Source organism: Cavia porcellus, unplaced genomic scaffold (genome assembly GCF_034190915.1).
Source record: "Cavia porcellus strain 051 isolate PalLab524CR breed Dunkin Hartley unplaced genomic scaffold, mCavPor4.1 scaffold_11, whole genome shotgun sequence".
Taxonomy (NCBI): domain Eukaryota; kingdom Metazoa; phylum Chordata; class Mammalia; order Rodentia; family Caviidae; genus Cavia; species Cavia porcellus.
The window spans coordinates 680,494-696,032 of NW_026947494.1; the positions used below are offsets into that span (position 1 = coordinate 680,494).

A 15,539-nucleotide genomic window follows, 5' to 3' on the forward strand; every position below is an offset into this window, starting at 1 on the left:
ATCCAGTGGCATTGTCCCTGCCCCATGTCATCCACATCCCATGGCTCTATATCTTTGTTCTGTGTCCTCCTCACAACACCACAGCATTGTCCCTGTTGTGTGACATTAACCTCATTATGTGGCATCCCTGGCCCATGGTATGTTCCCCATTCTTTAGCATTATTCCCCTCCCATGGCATTTTCCCCGTTGAGTGACAGTATTGCCATCCTCTTGCATTCCTGTCCTATGGCATTATCCTTGTCCCGTACCCTCATTCCTATCCTCATTCCCATCCTGTGCCTTGTCTTTCACTTTCCTAACAGTACTTTGAAGAGCATGTTTTAACTTCAGTGAAGTCCAGATTGATGTTTATCTTTAATGGTTTGCGCTTTTTGTATCCTTTAAGGAAATCTTTGTCCACCCATGCTTGAGATGTGCTGTTTTCTCACAGACATCCTGCAGTTTCAAGTATGTGGGAACAGAGTCCATTTCTTAGAGGTAGTTTTTTGTTTGTTTGTTTATTTGGTAGTTGTTTTGTTTCGCTTTTTGAAGCAAGTTCTCACTTTGTAGTTCAGGCTGACCTTGAACTCGCTGTGCATCCCAGGCTTGCCTCAAACTCAGTGATCCTCCTGCCTCAGTCTACCACATGCTAGAATTAGAGGTGTGTGCCATCACTCCCAGCTGCAGCTAATTTTTCTGTATGGTATAAGTTAATGGGTGATGATGACCCTGTTCCCTCTCGTACAGATCTGTTTGTTCTGATACCATTCATTGAAAGGACAGTTTCTGTTTAATTACCTAGGCAGACTTGTTCAAAATCAGTTGACTACTCTGCTTGTTCTGTACTCTGTTTTATAGACCGATAGAAGTTTCTTCTGTGCTGCCATCTGTGTTGTTGAGGTCAGATCTTGTCACCCTTAGCTCTGCTCTTCACTCACCTGCAGAACTGCCTGGAACTCACTGCAGTGCTGGTTGCTATATAATTAACCTCCTCAGGCATCTAAATCAGTTTACAGGAAGTACGCTTATAGAAGGTATAGACTCTCACAAACTTAAAATGTAATTTTAATGAAATAAAATCTTAAAAGTATTTTTAATAAAATAGAGTCCAGACATCTGCTGAGCCCTCCATCTGTCCAGCACCAGTGTGGGGACCCCTCAAGGAGGGGTCATGATAAGAGGAGAGCCAGCTCCAGTGTGTGCTACCCCAAGCAGCCACCTCCACACCAGCACTGTGGGGACCTGTCCCTGCAGCACGGGGAGCCCAAGACCTGCTGTTCCCACAGCTCACACCTCAGCGCCAGCACCTACCCAGGTAATGCTGCTCAAGGTCTTTCTGAGCAGAAGTTTCCCACAGGGTTGGCTACGGCTCTGACATTTCTCCTGCTGTCTGTATGAAGTCAGTTATATGTAGAACTCCCTAACACAGCTCTTTATCTCTGTGTTACAGACTCTGCAGACATTGAAGACTCTTCTTCTTCTTCTCAGAAACCAAGTTTGTCATCACAAAAGCTGTCGAAACCTTTGCCTGTTCCTGAAAGGCACAGAAAGTACAGGATGCCGGGTGAAAGAGTACAGATGCTTTCAGACCAGGCATGCCTGAGTCATCCGGAGAGGGCTGTTGGGCCCCAAGGTCTCACAGAAAGTCTGAGCACACAGGACAGCTCAGGTTCAGGGGGCCGCAGCCAGAGGGCCTTCTCTTTCTCCGGGGCACCCGAGGCCGAAACCAGAGGGCCTTCTCTTTCTCCGGGACACCAGACATCTCGCAGCATGAGCGACTCCAAAGTGGTGAGTTTGGAGCCCTGGTGGTGGCTGCCAGTGCCTGGCCTTGTTTCTTTGACTGGGCAGTAGAGTGGAGTGGTCATTAGATCTTTATAGTACCAGCTGGTGCCTTTCAGTATTGACCTGACCCCACAGTGAAGCAGCTATTAGTTTAGTTTTCCTTTGTATTTGCTCCTGAGCTCCACCCTATCTCTTGTATTCTGTGTTTGAGGTGGAGGCCTACCCAGGGATTGGAGGTGTTTTTATCTTATTTCTTTATGTTGGTCTCCAAGGTTGGAATCAGTCATCATAACCACCTGGAGCCACCACTGACTGTTATATGGACAAGCAAAGTGTGTTGATTGGTTTTCCAGTAGGCTCATCCCAATTAGATACTGAGTTCTTCCACCCTCAGAGGAACCTAGAGATCCCATGGACAACATTGCCATTCAGTTAGAGGCCTGAGACGTGAGCAAGGGACATCCCGATAAGCTCAGGAAGGCATGGACCCAGAGCCACTGGAGCAGGTGGTTGGCTGCCATCCTTGTATTAGATAGCCCTGGAGGCAGACTGAGGAGTGGGGATGATTCTGAGTGGAAATGGTAGCTGCAGGGAGCACAGCCCTCCACCTGGGGGCTGGAGGTGCTTATGGGAGGGCTTCTGCATGGTCAGGGACATGTCTCACTTTCCCTGGTTGGCCCTGAGCTGGGCAGGAGGTAAGAACCAGAGAAACATAACATTGCCCACACTCTGGTTGTTCTGAGCTCATGATTGGGATGCTGTTGGATGTCCTGGACATTGCCCAAGACGGTAGTCTGACAGCCTGTCAGCTTCACAGGTGGCAGTGAGGCGTCCCTCTTGAGGCCAGGGCCCCTCCTTGAAGGGGGTGTGAGTTTGGTATGCTGGTGCTGGAGAGCTCATCTTTTCAGTGACTAGTCCTCTCATGAATTGAAAGCTAGTCTCATAACTTTGTCTCCATCATAGCCACCTCCCACATCACATTCGGCAGCTCCACTAGGGAAGAGGGCTGTTCTGGAGATGATGCTCTTGGAGGCATTCCTTGACCTGGTGGACAAGTACTGGAATGGCTGCAGGTCCCTGCATGGAAATCAGGCATTCCTAGGTGAGTCCTGAGCTAAGGTGGTTCCACCCTCCTGGCAGCATGTCTTGACAGGTACTTCTAATCTGCCACATGTTGGGGCATCTGGAGAATCGTGAGTCATCCCAGCATTTGGACATTGACATGCTCCTGTAAAGATGATGTGGTCTGTGTTCCAATAGGGTAGCAGGCTTTCATCAGGCCCCAGGCAGGTCTGTGGCTGTGGGCTCCCATCTGCCAGTGCCAAAGTGCCATGCATAGTGCAAGGCTGTGAGTGATCTGTCTTCACATGGGGGTTTGGAGGGCTGGAAGCTGCCTGCGGTCTTCTCCGAGTCTGCTGTACATGTTTGGCTGTGTGCAGGTCCCGGGGAAATGCTGTGGGCCCAGCAGGGCAGTACCTTCCTAGAGAGGGTTTGAGTCCCTGCCTCCACAGACTGGACCTGGTTCAGGCGCACTCTAGGGCCTCTGCTATCAGGCTTTCACTTAGAGCCCAGCAGCTGCCTTCTCCTCCCTGTATCCTGGGCTGTGTGCTGGTGTTCCCTAGGTACTCACTCACCAGTGGCAGACCCTGAACAGTGCTCTACTTCAGTCAGTGTTGTGATCCTTCAGGTCCCCCAGATCAAGACAGTCTAAGGAGCTGTAGCCCCCTGACCCCACATCTCTGTCCCTCATGTCAGGGCCCATACTCTTGTTCATGACAGGGGGCTGGTTTCTGACACCAAGGCCACTGCCTATCATGGAGCTTCCACCGTCCCTCATAGCATTCTAGATGTGACTGCCCAGAGGTGCAGACTTTACATCAGGGTCTCCATTTTTCTGTTCTCTAGCCCCCACACCTGCCCCTTGATGACATCAGGGAAGCCTGAATGAAATAACTTTGAGGTGCTGATGATGTTCCTGGGTACCCCTCTGTGTTTTCCAGGCACGTAGACACGTCTTGCTTGCAGTCGTCCATCCTTCATTGTATAATAGAGTTCATTTTCCTCCTAGGCCAGGCCAGGCACATTCTGTCATCAGTCCAAGAGTTGGTAGCAGCTCAGGGCAGCACAATGACTGAGGATGAAGAAGTCAGCTACCTGGCCCTTGAAAATCAGTCTCTGCACCTGCGGCTTGCTGAGCAGCAGCAGCAGTATACCACAACCATGACTGAGGTGACAGCAGAACTCAGTAGCACCCAGCGAGAGATGGTGAGCAAGCCTGACAATGTTTCCATCTCTTCCTGGAGTCCCAGGAAGAATTCTGGAAGAGCTCCTAGAGTTCTGGAATCGGGTAAAGGTAGACCTGTGACTTCACAAACCCACACTGCCCCTGACTATTCTCAGGCTACTGCCCAAGCCTCCCTCTTCCCCTCCAGGGCCTTGAAGGTCTGCCCACCCAGGACTTTGCCACCTCAAGAGCGCTGCCTAACTGTGCATAGCAGACCACAGGTGTGGTGAATTGAGGGTGACAGTGTCACTGGTCGTCCTGGCTCTGCCCATTGGTTGCTGTCTCTTACAGGTTTAGATGGGAGAGATGGGGGTTGGGGGATGAAGCCATGATCAAGGCAGCATATTCATCCCCATTCCTGATGAGTGAGCTTGCGCAGGTTACCCTGTGTGAGCCAATCAACCATCTGCCACCAGGTGGTGTCGAAGGGCAACCAGAACTGGACAGGACCCTGGGAAGGTCCTGTGGTGTTTGGAGGATTGGGGATACTCTCTCTGTTTTGTCAGCATCCATACCTATGAGCTATATCTCCAAGTGGGAGCTGGGCTGCAGAGCTTCCCCAGCCCTACCAATTGAAGTGCTGACCCACAGGTCAGCTCTTTATGGTTGTGCAGCACTGCACTCCAAAGTGTACATCTGAGACCTACAGATGGGAGAGCTGCTGAAAGTTGCAGAGCGGGGCACCCTGCCAGAGGGCTACTGTCTAACCTCCCAGGAGACCTCAGTCCCTCTTAACGTGGGAGTCCTCATGATGTGGACAGCATTCAAGATGGCAGTCCCAATCTTTGTGACCTCATCTTTGTGTCCTCTCCCATGGGGAAGGCGCACAAGGGTTTGCACCACTGCAGCAGTTGCCTGTCTTACCCTCTGGATCGGTGGCCTCATTTTGAAAACACCAAAGGATTTCTTGGACAGGGATCTGAAATAGCAAGACAAATAATTTCTCTATTTTATTTATGAGGCAGTTGAACCCAGGACCTTCACACTGAACTGCATCCCTAGGCCTTTTTAAAAACTTTTCTTGAGAGAGTCTTACTAAGTCACTGAGTTTCCCTGGCCAGATTTAAACTTGTAATCCTCCTGCCTCGTTCTCTCAGTGTGCTGGAATTGCAGCCTGTGCCACCACATCCAGCTAAATCCTTTATAATAGTCTTTGTGAGAGATCCCATGCAAAGCTTCATATTAGAGGAAAAAAAGAGAAAAGGCAGTGAACTGCTGTAGAGAGCCTCCGGTCCTGAATGCACCATGAGTGTCCTGCGTGCACTATTAGGGGTCTTCATTTGGAAAGGGGCAGAGTCCAGTGTGTCTGGACTGCAGCCCAGAGAATGTAGACTGTGTGGGACAGGGTCAGCCTGGGGACAGACCTCTGTCTGTGGTGAGGGGACAATGCCAATGCAGAATGGGAATCTTGTCAGATCAAGACCTGCTAGTATATCCAGAGCCCGTGTGAGCTTGGTGCTACTGCCATGTAGAAATCATGCACAGAAGTGTGGTCTTTGTGGGGGCCTGGTCCCTCACCTTTTCAGTCTGAGCAGCACTGTTTCAGAGAGCAGTCTCAGCTCCAAGACAAGTGCAGGCCAGAGTATCCTGTCTGGGCAAGTGACCAAGCCCTGCTCCTAGTCTTCCACATTCAGCCCTGGATGGCCCAGCTATAGGAATGAGGAGCCAGCCACTGTGGTCAGGAGCCCATGTGCCTAGGGACAGTTGGGAGCGTTAAGAGGAGCAGCATGTGGACCCATCACCAGTCCCCGGCTCTCCCTGTGAAGTGCTGGCTCCATGGTGTGTGTGCCTGCATGGTGCTGCTTGTGGCTGCTGGCATCACCTCCTGGGAAGAGACCTGGGCAGCAGTGGAGGCTCTGCTCCTAGCTTTGTGTGTGGCCTCCAATATGGACACATTCTGTCCCCTGCCACCTGTGCCCACCAGCCTGAGCTGTAGTTGAGAGCCAGGAGCCACATGTGGCCAGCCACTGACAGCTTTCTGTGTGGCCCCAGGGTGCTCAGGGAAGGGAGAGCCTGTGTGCTGGCTTCAGTACAGGAGGAATGCTCTTGGGTCCAGTGACCAACCTTCACCACACAATGTCAGGGTTAGCATTCATCTGTGCACCAAAGGTGAGCTTGCTGTGTAGAGAACAAATGAAACAGAGCTTCCTGAAAACCAGGGCTTGCATCTTGGCAAGGCGCAGGTTCTCCTCTATGGAAGCAAGGTGGGACCCCAGACCAGCTGCCTGGCTATGCCTTCAGGTACCTAGGATGGGCAAAAGAGACTGCAAATCTGTGGAAGCCCTGGACCACCTTGGATAGCTGCATGTCACAAGGGACCCCAGGCACAGGAGAGACTGTCATCCTGGGCAAAGGCTGAGGGCTTTTGGAGAGGGAGGGGGGACCCACAAGCCACACCTCATGCTTCTCCTAACAAGGCCTGATGCTCCCTGGGAAGGTAGACTTGTGTGTCTCTTGGGTCTGGAACACCTATTCCACTCCCTTCTGGAAGGACGTTGCATTGCTCAGGCAGGGGTGGCTTTTCTCATTGTCATTTAGAATTATGTAGAAGAGAAATTGCTTGTCATCAAAAAATTTAATTCCTTTGAATATATGTATTTTACTAAATTTGACTTACCCATTTAAGTCTGTTTTCTGTGCCCTTAGGATACCTTGAGACAACATTTAGACAGATCTTTGGAGGAAAATAATAGCTTAAAATCTCTGTTGTTTAACATGAAAAAAGAAGTAAAAGATGGAGAAACAGCAGCAGCATTGAATGCACAGATCTCTGGTGAGTTTCTCATGTCTTTGGTAGTAGTACTTGTTGAAAGTCAAGTGTTCTTGTGCACGTGGAGACCTCTCCCTAAACCATCGTTGCCAGGACCCGGAGGTCGCAAGTGCTGTCTGAGCAGAATAGGCGACCCTCCCTCACTGGCCCTTATGCCAGTGGCGCTGGCCATGTTGGCAGAGTGCACAGGCACGGCTTGCCAGGACCACCAGGGCACTGCTCACAGTTTTCTTTGGCTCTTAGAGCTTTGTATGCGTCTTCCATTGCTGTGGTGCTGCCCAACCTGGGTGACATCCTGGCCCTGCCATGGGGGAGCCACACATTGTGTTACTGACCCCAAGAGGGCACTCTGCGGTCCATTCTCTGATTACTGTTTCCTCCAGGTCTGGATAGCTTGCCTTCCCACTCTTCACTTCCTTTGGTTCTATTTTGCCATTCTAAGAGGAGTGCATTTTGTATTTAGGTTCCAGACTTCGAAAAGAATCATTGCTGCTAGTGTTTCCATGAAATGTCTCTGGGTCAGTTTTTCCTTCACACTGAAGGACAGTGTGCATCCTCAGGCCTTTCAGGGGGGACTTTAAAGGGCAGGAAGGAAGTGTCTCAGGCCTGGTGGCCTTTGCAGCAGGAAGGACTGTGGATAGGCATGCCACCATTCTGCCTTTGGGCACAGTACCTGCTTGGACCTCTTGTCCACTTCCTTTAATTGGATTGTTTTATTAATTGGTGAGACTTCTTTGTATTCATTTTCCTTTTGTAACTATAGTTTTCCCCCTTTTACTTTCTGTTTCTGGGAAACATTATTGATGTTTACTTATGCCTGGGTTCCTCCCGCCTTACCCTTCATTTCTGATGTGACTCTCTTTCCTTAGTGCTAATTCTTTCCTGAGTTTTCTGATTCTGACTCAGACTGCTCTTTAATTCCTGATTGTTCTTTCTCATTTGAAATGGGTGGTGTCTGGATTCCCCCATGGTCTGGATGTTATGCCTGTGAGACTTGGTGGCAGTACTTTTCTGTTATTTGTTTTATATGACATTTGTTCCAGTTTCTAAAAGGAGACAGGGTCAGGGTGGCTTTTCTGCCTTTGTAGATCAGAACCATTGGTGGCCTCCTTTCTAGGATTTTTCAGGCTTCATTTCCTCCCCTGCCCTCTCTTTGATGCCCAGGTGTACTGCCTGACCTCTCTGCACCAGCCTTTCTCTGAAGTGTGGGCCCTGTTCTAGAAAGAGCTGGCTGGTCAGCCCCTCCAGACTGCATGAGACACCCCTGGTCGCACCTGACTGAAGGGATGGAGCCTCTTCTATATCTCCCAAGATTCCCTTGCCGACCCAGGATACTTGGGGACTCTCCTGCTTCGGATCTGTCAGGTGCCTGCTGCCAACCTCTGCTTCTCACAGATGCAGACATTGTTCATGACCAGGGCTGTCAGGCTAGTCCCAAGGCTCCTGTGTTCAGGGTTGTGAGACTTCTTGTTCCTTTGTTCATGGGAGTTCTGGTTTCTGATCTATTTACTTGGTGTTTGACTAATGTGGGTATTCTGGGGGATGCAACCGCTGCCCTCTCCCAGAATCCCTTTTGTTCATGCCCTTGAGAAGCAATTTGAGTAGACAGATCCCAAGGTGTGTTACCTTGCCCCAGCACACTGTGTGTGCCTTAGTTACTGCTGTGTGTATTGGTCATCCTTTGCCTTGACTTACCCTCTCAGCTAGCTCATCTCTGATGGTGTGTGTTATACAGTCATGGATGGAATGGTGGATTTCATTTCTTCCACTGTTTGGATTTTAGAGAGCCAGTAAATGATATGTCTTTTTCCTTGTCGAGCTGAAAACCCAGAAAGGCAGGAGCTACATAGAAGAAAACCAAACATGTGCTTTGTCACTGATGGGTACCATATCAAAGGATGCTCATCAGACACCTGTGGCCACCATAGGCTTCTCTGAATGCCTCTCCCTAAGTCACAGACCCCCTCAGGCACACTTGGTTTCCTTGTGGGAGAGATACCCTCCAGTAGTCAGATCCTATAGAAAAGGTGCATACTGTTCACCACTCACTCTTGTCTCCCCATAGAGTTGGAGCTCTTCAGGGCCCTGCCCTCATAACACTTCACCCTCACAGAGGCAGCTGGCAGTGGGGCCGAAGCCCATGTTCACCCCCCTCTTTGGATCCCTTGCAGAAGTGTTCGTTTTCCAAGCTATATTCATTTTCTGATGGCCCAGATCCAGTTTAGACCAGCACTGCTGAAAATCTGGTTCACTAAGTACTACTACTTCTCTTCCTCCTTCAGGACTTCAGACAAGTGTCAGGCAACTGTCTGATGAGATTGTGGAACTAACGCAGCAACTTCAGCACTATGACAAGATCCAGGAGCTCACCCAGATGCTGCAGGAGAGCCACAGGTGTCACTGGCTCGGCCTGGGAGCTGGGGGAGGAGTGGAGGCATGAGAGGGTGGGACTGGCCGGGTCACCCTAGACAGGCACAGAGGTGCCGCTGGCATTTGTCTCAGTGGTTAGCATCCAAGACCCACCTGTGTCACGGTGTGGACTTGGAACTTCAGTGAATGTCCCCCTCCTGGCAAAAAGTGAGGTCCTTCATGCCACAGCATTGTGTGAAGTATGACCAAGAGGCATGGCCAGGGGAGCTGAGAGGTAAGAGGCACATGAGTGATGGTGACAAGCAGTGCAGTTCTCTGGGCCATGATTCTTGTGCAGCTTGTGGCTGTCCACTTAGGAACATGGAGGGCCCATCTTTGCTCTCTGGCTGTGTTTGGGTGTCTAGAAGTGGACTGGAGGTGTTGGGATGGTCCAGGCAGAGCCTCAGCCTTTCCTCAGAAAGGTGTGGGAAGCAGGCGGAGGGTGGGTGTGGAGAGAAAGTCAGCCACTGACAGGGAGGCAAGTTGCTGAGCAGGGAGGGCTTTCACACTTGCCCTGTGCCTGTGGTGTGAGCCTAGACTCCCTGGGCTCAGCACACTCTCAACTCCACCCTCTTCCCCCACATTCCCTTCTCTACTTTTCTCCTTGCTGAGGCGGCCTCCTACCCCATTTAGGGGTAGTCTGATCACAAGCCAGGCTGGCTCTTTAAGGGTTAATACAGGCCACAGTACCCCACGAGCTTAAGTTAATGGGGAGAGAGGAAGAGGAGACTTAGCTGAGCCTGGCTGGGGAGAAGCAGAAAGGAGGAGGACTGGCCATCTCAGGGCAGGCAGTGACAGGCTGATTCCTCCCTGGGATGCACTGGGTTTCTCTGCAGATTGGATAGCTTGGCAGTCACACTGTGGCCCAGATGTGGACAGGGAAGGCATAGAGCTTCTATATGCGGTGGGATCTGGTTTGGCCTCGGGGATTCATGCTAATTCTTTCCAGCAGCTATTTCTGTAATCTAAGCAAAGAGGTCCAGTACCTGCTCAGTGGATTGGCCTGTGGCGTGGCCATCTTTGTGACAAAAATGGCAGAAGGCTGCGTAGCCTGCATTATCTAAACAAGTGCTGTTTTAAATGTCCTTTGTCACTGCCAACTCGGTGAACAGGCACCAAGGTAAAGAGTAGGAAAAGCACAGTGGCACTCAGGAATTCCTTCTCCAAGGAAGGTGGTCAGGAGTATAGAGAGGGGACTTTCCTGTGACACTGCTACATATCCAAGTTGGGGTTTTTTTTTGTTTTTTGGTTTTTTGTTTTGTTTTGCTTTTTGTTTTTTTGTCTTTTTCCTTTTTATCGGTACCGGGGATCGAACTCACGACTGCCTGCTTGCAAGGCAGGTGCTTATGCCACTGAGCTAAATCTCCAGCCCCTTACATATCCAAGTTGTTATCGCTGGTTGGGAATTAGAAACACTCTAGAAGATTCTTTTTAGAGGTCGTGTTGTTTTACTGGCACAAAGGGTATCATCCTCTTCTCCAAGAGCCATGCAGGGCAGGACATTGAGGGGGCCAAGCATCCATCATGCCTCCTTCAGCTCATTCATCTTTCACACAGGCAGAGGCATAGGTGGGCGCAGCCCTGCCTGTCTGAAGGGTGGAGCAGACAGGCAGGGGGAAGTAGTGGAGGTGATGAAGCCATGGACAGAGGACTTGGATATCCCCAGGCAATGAGAGATTGTGATTGGCGTGGGGCTCAGGGATGGCTCCACATCCAGAGCTTTGTGCCTGTGGCTGGTGGTGGCAGTAGTGAGGGGCAGTGCTACTGAGGGGCGGTGACCCGCTGATCACTCCCCTGGTGTTTCCAGCTCCCTCGTCAGCACCAACGAACACCTTCTGCAGGAGCTGAGCCGGGAAAGGGCACAGCACAGAGCAGAGGTGGAGCAGATGCACTGGAGCTTCCAGGAGCTCAAGAAGATCACAGCCCTGTTCCCACCTCGCAGAGGCAGCCTTGAGGGTTGCCCGTCCTGCTGATCCTACCCAGGACTATGCATCTCCCATGCCTGTGGAACAGCCCCGTGTGTGCACCCTGGGGCTTCTCTGTTTGCTGGTGAGACTCCTTTGTATTTTATCACATTTTCCTCACTAAAGCACATTCAGGGACTGTGGCTCGGCTCTGAAGCACCCCAAAATGACAGGGAGGACCCCAGCCTTCACCTGTTTGGAGGCATCCTGACGATTGCTTTGTCATCACAATAGCTGAGATGAAAGCACCACAGCGCTTTCTTCCTAATGCACTGTATTGTGTATGCTAATTGAAGTGCTAATTTCTTGTGTGGTAAGCAGTCCTTATTGAATGATTAATATATTCTGAAAAGTTAATTTTTAAGTTGCTCTTTATAAATTCTAAGTTTCTCATTGAGTTCTTTTATAAACCAAGCTATATGCCATGGTAGATAAACAAGAACAAGTGCCAAGACTTAATAAAAGTAAAACTTATAAGATGTAATATTTTAAGTACTGTTTTCCTCTGTTAAAATATCATAATTAAAAATACCTACCCTACCCTGCTTATTCTTTGTAGTGTATGTCTGAAAATTATGTCATAGTAGGACTAGAAAGTAGGCTTATAGTTTGGAAACTTGTTACATATGTGATTGTTGATTGGTAGCACAGGTGATTTTTTAAAACAAACTTTGATTTAAGGAGAGTGAGCAGGCTTCAGGACGGTGCTTTGCTGTGCCTTGGGGTCCTGGCTCTGGGCGTGAGCTTCCTCCCTCACCTTTCCCTTCGGCCCTCCCTGTCCCAGCAGGGTCCCTGTCTCGGTTGTGTCTGACAAAACCAGTTTTGCTCACAGCAGAAAAACGTGTCCCTGATGTAAGTGTTGGTACAGTGGGGTGGGGTTCTTCTATCAGACTGTTTATTTAAAAGTATTTAAAAGATTATAGTTTAATCCATTTTAATCTAGTAGACAATGACCATCGTGCCATTTCTTCATGTTTATCTCATTTGGGTCCTATAGGGACCCGTGATTTCATATTTTCCACCAGATTTGGAGGTTTCAGTTTGAGCTCTTCAGATTTCTTAGCTGGCCAACGTCCCTCCCGCTCCTCTTAGGTCTCCAGTGACTCTGTTAGCCTAGGATGTTGCCCCTAGGTCTCTGAACTCATTTGGCTTCCCCACCCTTTGCTGCCTTGGTGTGCACTTTGGTTGTGTGTCACTTAGCTTTCCTCTCGCATGCTTCATGTGATGTAAGCCTGTATGGAGGTGACTTCTTATCAGTAATTACATATATTTAGTCCTAACATTCCACTTGGTTCTTTGGAGTTATTCCTTTGTGCTCCTGTTTGCTGCAACCCTTAGCCATGCCCTTGGTGGCTTTACTGGCTTACTCCAAACTGTTTACCTCCCCACTAGCCCACCACATTTGTAGTGCCTGCAGTGTCTTGCTTCATCTTCCGGCACTTCCGGGTTGTGGCCTCTTCGTCCTGGAAGGTGTACAATACAGGTCCTTGTGGTTTGAACCTGCCTCTTCACACTGAGCACCTTTGCGTAAGTGTATTGATCATCTGGATTTCTTTTTTGTCCAGTAAATGTTCAGATTTTCCATTTTTCTGTTGGAAGATTTGTCTTTCATCTATTTGCAGGAGTAATTTATAGGTTGAGCATGTGTACTGAAAATTTACTGTGGACCCCTTGCCTGGTACATAAGGTCTTAGGTTCCAACCCCAGTTAGAAATAAAATGGATCTTCACATTAGGGATACTCAAACCCATAGGTCTATGTAAATATTCTGAAATCTGAAACACTTCCAGTCCCATGGATTTTAGACAACAGACACTTAACCTGTAATTCAGAACTGTGTACTTTCTAAATAGCTGCTTTACATTTTTCAGTAGTGTTTCAGAGGAATTGCAAACTTTGCTGTGATTCAGTCTACCACTATTTTTTATGATTAAAGCATTTGGATCTTTTTTTTAACTCCCTTTTCATGGTCTTCATGGTCCTTGTGATACTGTGACATACATATTTAATCTTCGTTCATTTTTCTGACATATATCTCCTAAAACCATTCGAGTCTCTAGTAATCGGGTCATCTGTGTGCTAGTGAGTGTGCTGTTGGCCTAGGTAGCTCAGGGAAAGACCAAAGAAGTGTTCCAGGGCTTCAGCTGCACCACCATGCAACCTCCAGGGAGGAGAGAGATTGGATAGTTAAGCTGCTCACCAACAGCCAGTGGTATAGTTAGCCATGTCTGCAAATGCAGTTTCCACAGAAATGGGGGACAGAATTCAGGGGAGCTGAAAACAGGGAGGCATGTCTGCAAATGCAGTTTCCACAGAAATGGGGGACAGAGTTCAGGGGAGCTGAACACAGGGAGGCTGCCAGAGGAGCGTCTGGAGCAGACCTGCCATACATCACCCTGGTCAGCTTTTCATTTTCACCCTTATTGCATGCTTTATGATAAATTTTTAAGTGTAAACCTCCCCTTCCCTAAATGTGTTCTCATACTCAATCCAGAAAGAAAGGTTTGCGGGAACCCCACAGGTGGAAGTGTTTCTTGGGGATGGGCCCTCAACCCATGTGGTCCGACACTGCCTCCGAAGACGGTGACTGGGAATTCCCTGTGCAGTCTGCTGCAGAGCTGCCTGCTGCTGGTGGGGAAAAGTCCCCACTCTTCAAAATCACAGTGTCTTCTGTGTTGGTGATTCGAAGCACTCGAGACATTGAGCTTGCTCTTTCTTTATCTTCTGAGTTATGAAAATGCCTTGCTGTTATCTTTTAGAAGGTTTTATAGTTTTATTTGGGATTTTGTACATATTCTATCTAGAGTTGATTTTTGTGATGCTGTGAAGGTTAAGGATCTGATTCCATTGGTTTCCCCAGCTGAGTCCAGTTGTCCCAGCCCTGTTCACAGACAGGACCCCAATTTCTCTTCCCAATCCTGCCGCATCTCCTTTCCTACTGATACTGTACTCTGGGCCACATCCTTCCACCTCACATGCAGGGTATCTGGCTGGGCTTGGGGTTTTTTGTTGTTGTTTGTTTGTTTTGTGTGTGTGTGTGTGTGTGTGTGTGTGTGTGTGTTTTGGGGGGACAGCGTCTCACTAGTACAGGCTGGCCTTAAACTCACGGTGATCCTCCTGCCTCAGCCTCCCAAGTGCTGGGATTACAGGCATGTGCCACCACGAAGCTGTCTGGGTGTTCTTGACCCTTTGCAATTCACAAATTTACTAAGCTCTGATTTCCTGAGTAAGTAGATGTGAGTAAAATTCTAGGGTGCTATCTCACACATAGGAAGCACCGTGTAACCACTTGCTTTAATAACATCAGTGTCACTTCATAAGGCAGCAGCTTCCTCGGGGTGCCATGCTTAGCAACCACGCGTCAGTGCCGTGTCATGAAGTGAGCCGGGAGGCACACAGCTCTTGCTCACCAGGAGCTTTTTATTGAAGCACTCACCATTTCGTCCTGCTGTCTGGGGATGCTGGCCATCGGCGCCTGGACCTGTCTGTGGGAAGGTTGCTCAGGTAGCACAATGGATGTTTAGGGTGGGCAGAGCCTGTTCTAAGACTGGCTTCCAAGTCGGGCTGGGCCATGTGGCTGGTCCTGCCCAGCAGTCTGAGGAAGGAAGAGAGCAGGGGCACTGTGCCAGCGGCCCTGCCCCAGGGACCACAGCAGTGACCACAAGCTCAGAAAGCTGCTGCTGCTGCTTTTGGAAAAGACCTTGCGTAAATGAGAGCAAGTTCCGTGCGTCTGGCTGCTGCGGTTTGGGGACCTCACTGTGACTGGAGAGGTTTGCCCTCAGGCACAGCACTGTGCAGGCTTTCCATTTCTTGAGGTTTTGCAAGTTATGATCTCTAGAAATTGGTTTATAGTCTTAATTTTCAAAATTTTTTGCCAGATCTCTTTTAAGAGCATTTTAATAGCTTTCACACTTGAAGTTGTATCACTTGAGTCCACTTGCGTTCTGTCAGGAGTACAGGACAGCTGTGGCAGCTGCTATGCCACGGCTGCGCTCAGCTTTGGCACTTAGGGCATGCTTATGGCAGGCAGCTCTGGCCCATGCCCAGCTCCATCCGCTCTGCCTCTAGAAGGTGGCTTCCCTGTCCTCGAGTCCCTGCAGGTGTGGTTCATGGGCATTACCTGCCAGCAGACTGCTGCAAAACCATCCCTGCACCTGCTCTCATCACCTCTGCCACTCTTCATATGTGTGCCTGAACTTTCTCATTGGTCAGTTTCACCACAAGTCTGCTACGTTTATCTGTCTCATTAAGGAAAACCTTTATCCCCACTTCCTTTTCATTTTAATTTCTGCTTCTTTAGTCATGCTGAGATTACTAATGTGGTGGATTAAAAATTAATAATTATTAATG

General features: G+C 49.3%; 1 protein-coding gene across 3 annotated transcripts in view; it reads left to right on the forward strand.

Annotated features, from left to right (window-relative positions):
- Cep72 (centrosomal protein 72) overlaps window positions 1–11,738 on the forward strand; it is a 32,244-nt gene extending 20,506 nt beyond the window's left edge. For all 3 annotated transcript variants that reach the window (XM_063257908.1, XM_003462101.5, XM_063257907.1), the window contains 7 exons: window positions 1,086–1,295; window positions 1,431–1,768; window positions 2,726–2,864; window positions 3,831–4,027; window positions 6,693–6,819; window positions 9,099–9,210; window positions 11,033–11,738. In XM_063257908.1, the coding sequence (XP_063113978.1) occupies window positions 1,086–1,295; window positions 1,431–1,768; window positions 2,726–2,864; window positions 3,831–4,027; window positions 6,693–6,819; window positions 9,099–9,210; window positions 11,033–11,198 (1,289 nt within the window). In that variant the 3' untranslated portion in view covers window positions 11,199–11,738. The remainder of the gene's footprint in view (window positions 1–1,085; window positions 1,296–1,430; window positions 1,769–2,725; window positions 2,865–3,830; window positions 4,028–6,692; window positions 6,820–9,098; window positions 9,211–11,032) is intronic.
- The last annotated feature ends 3,801 nt before the right edge of the window (window positions 11,739–15,539 follow it).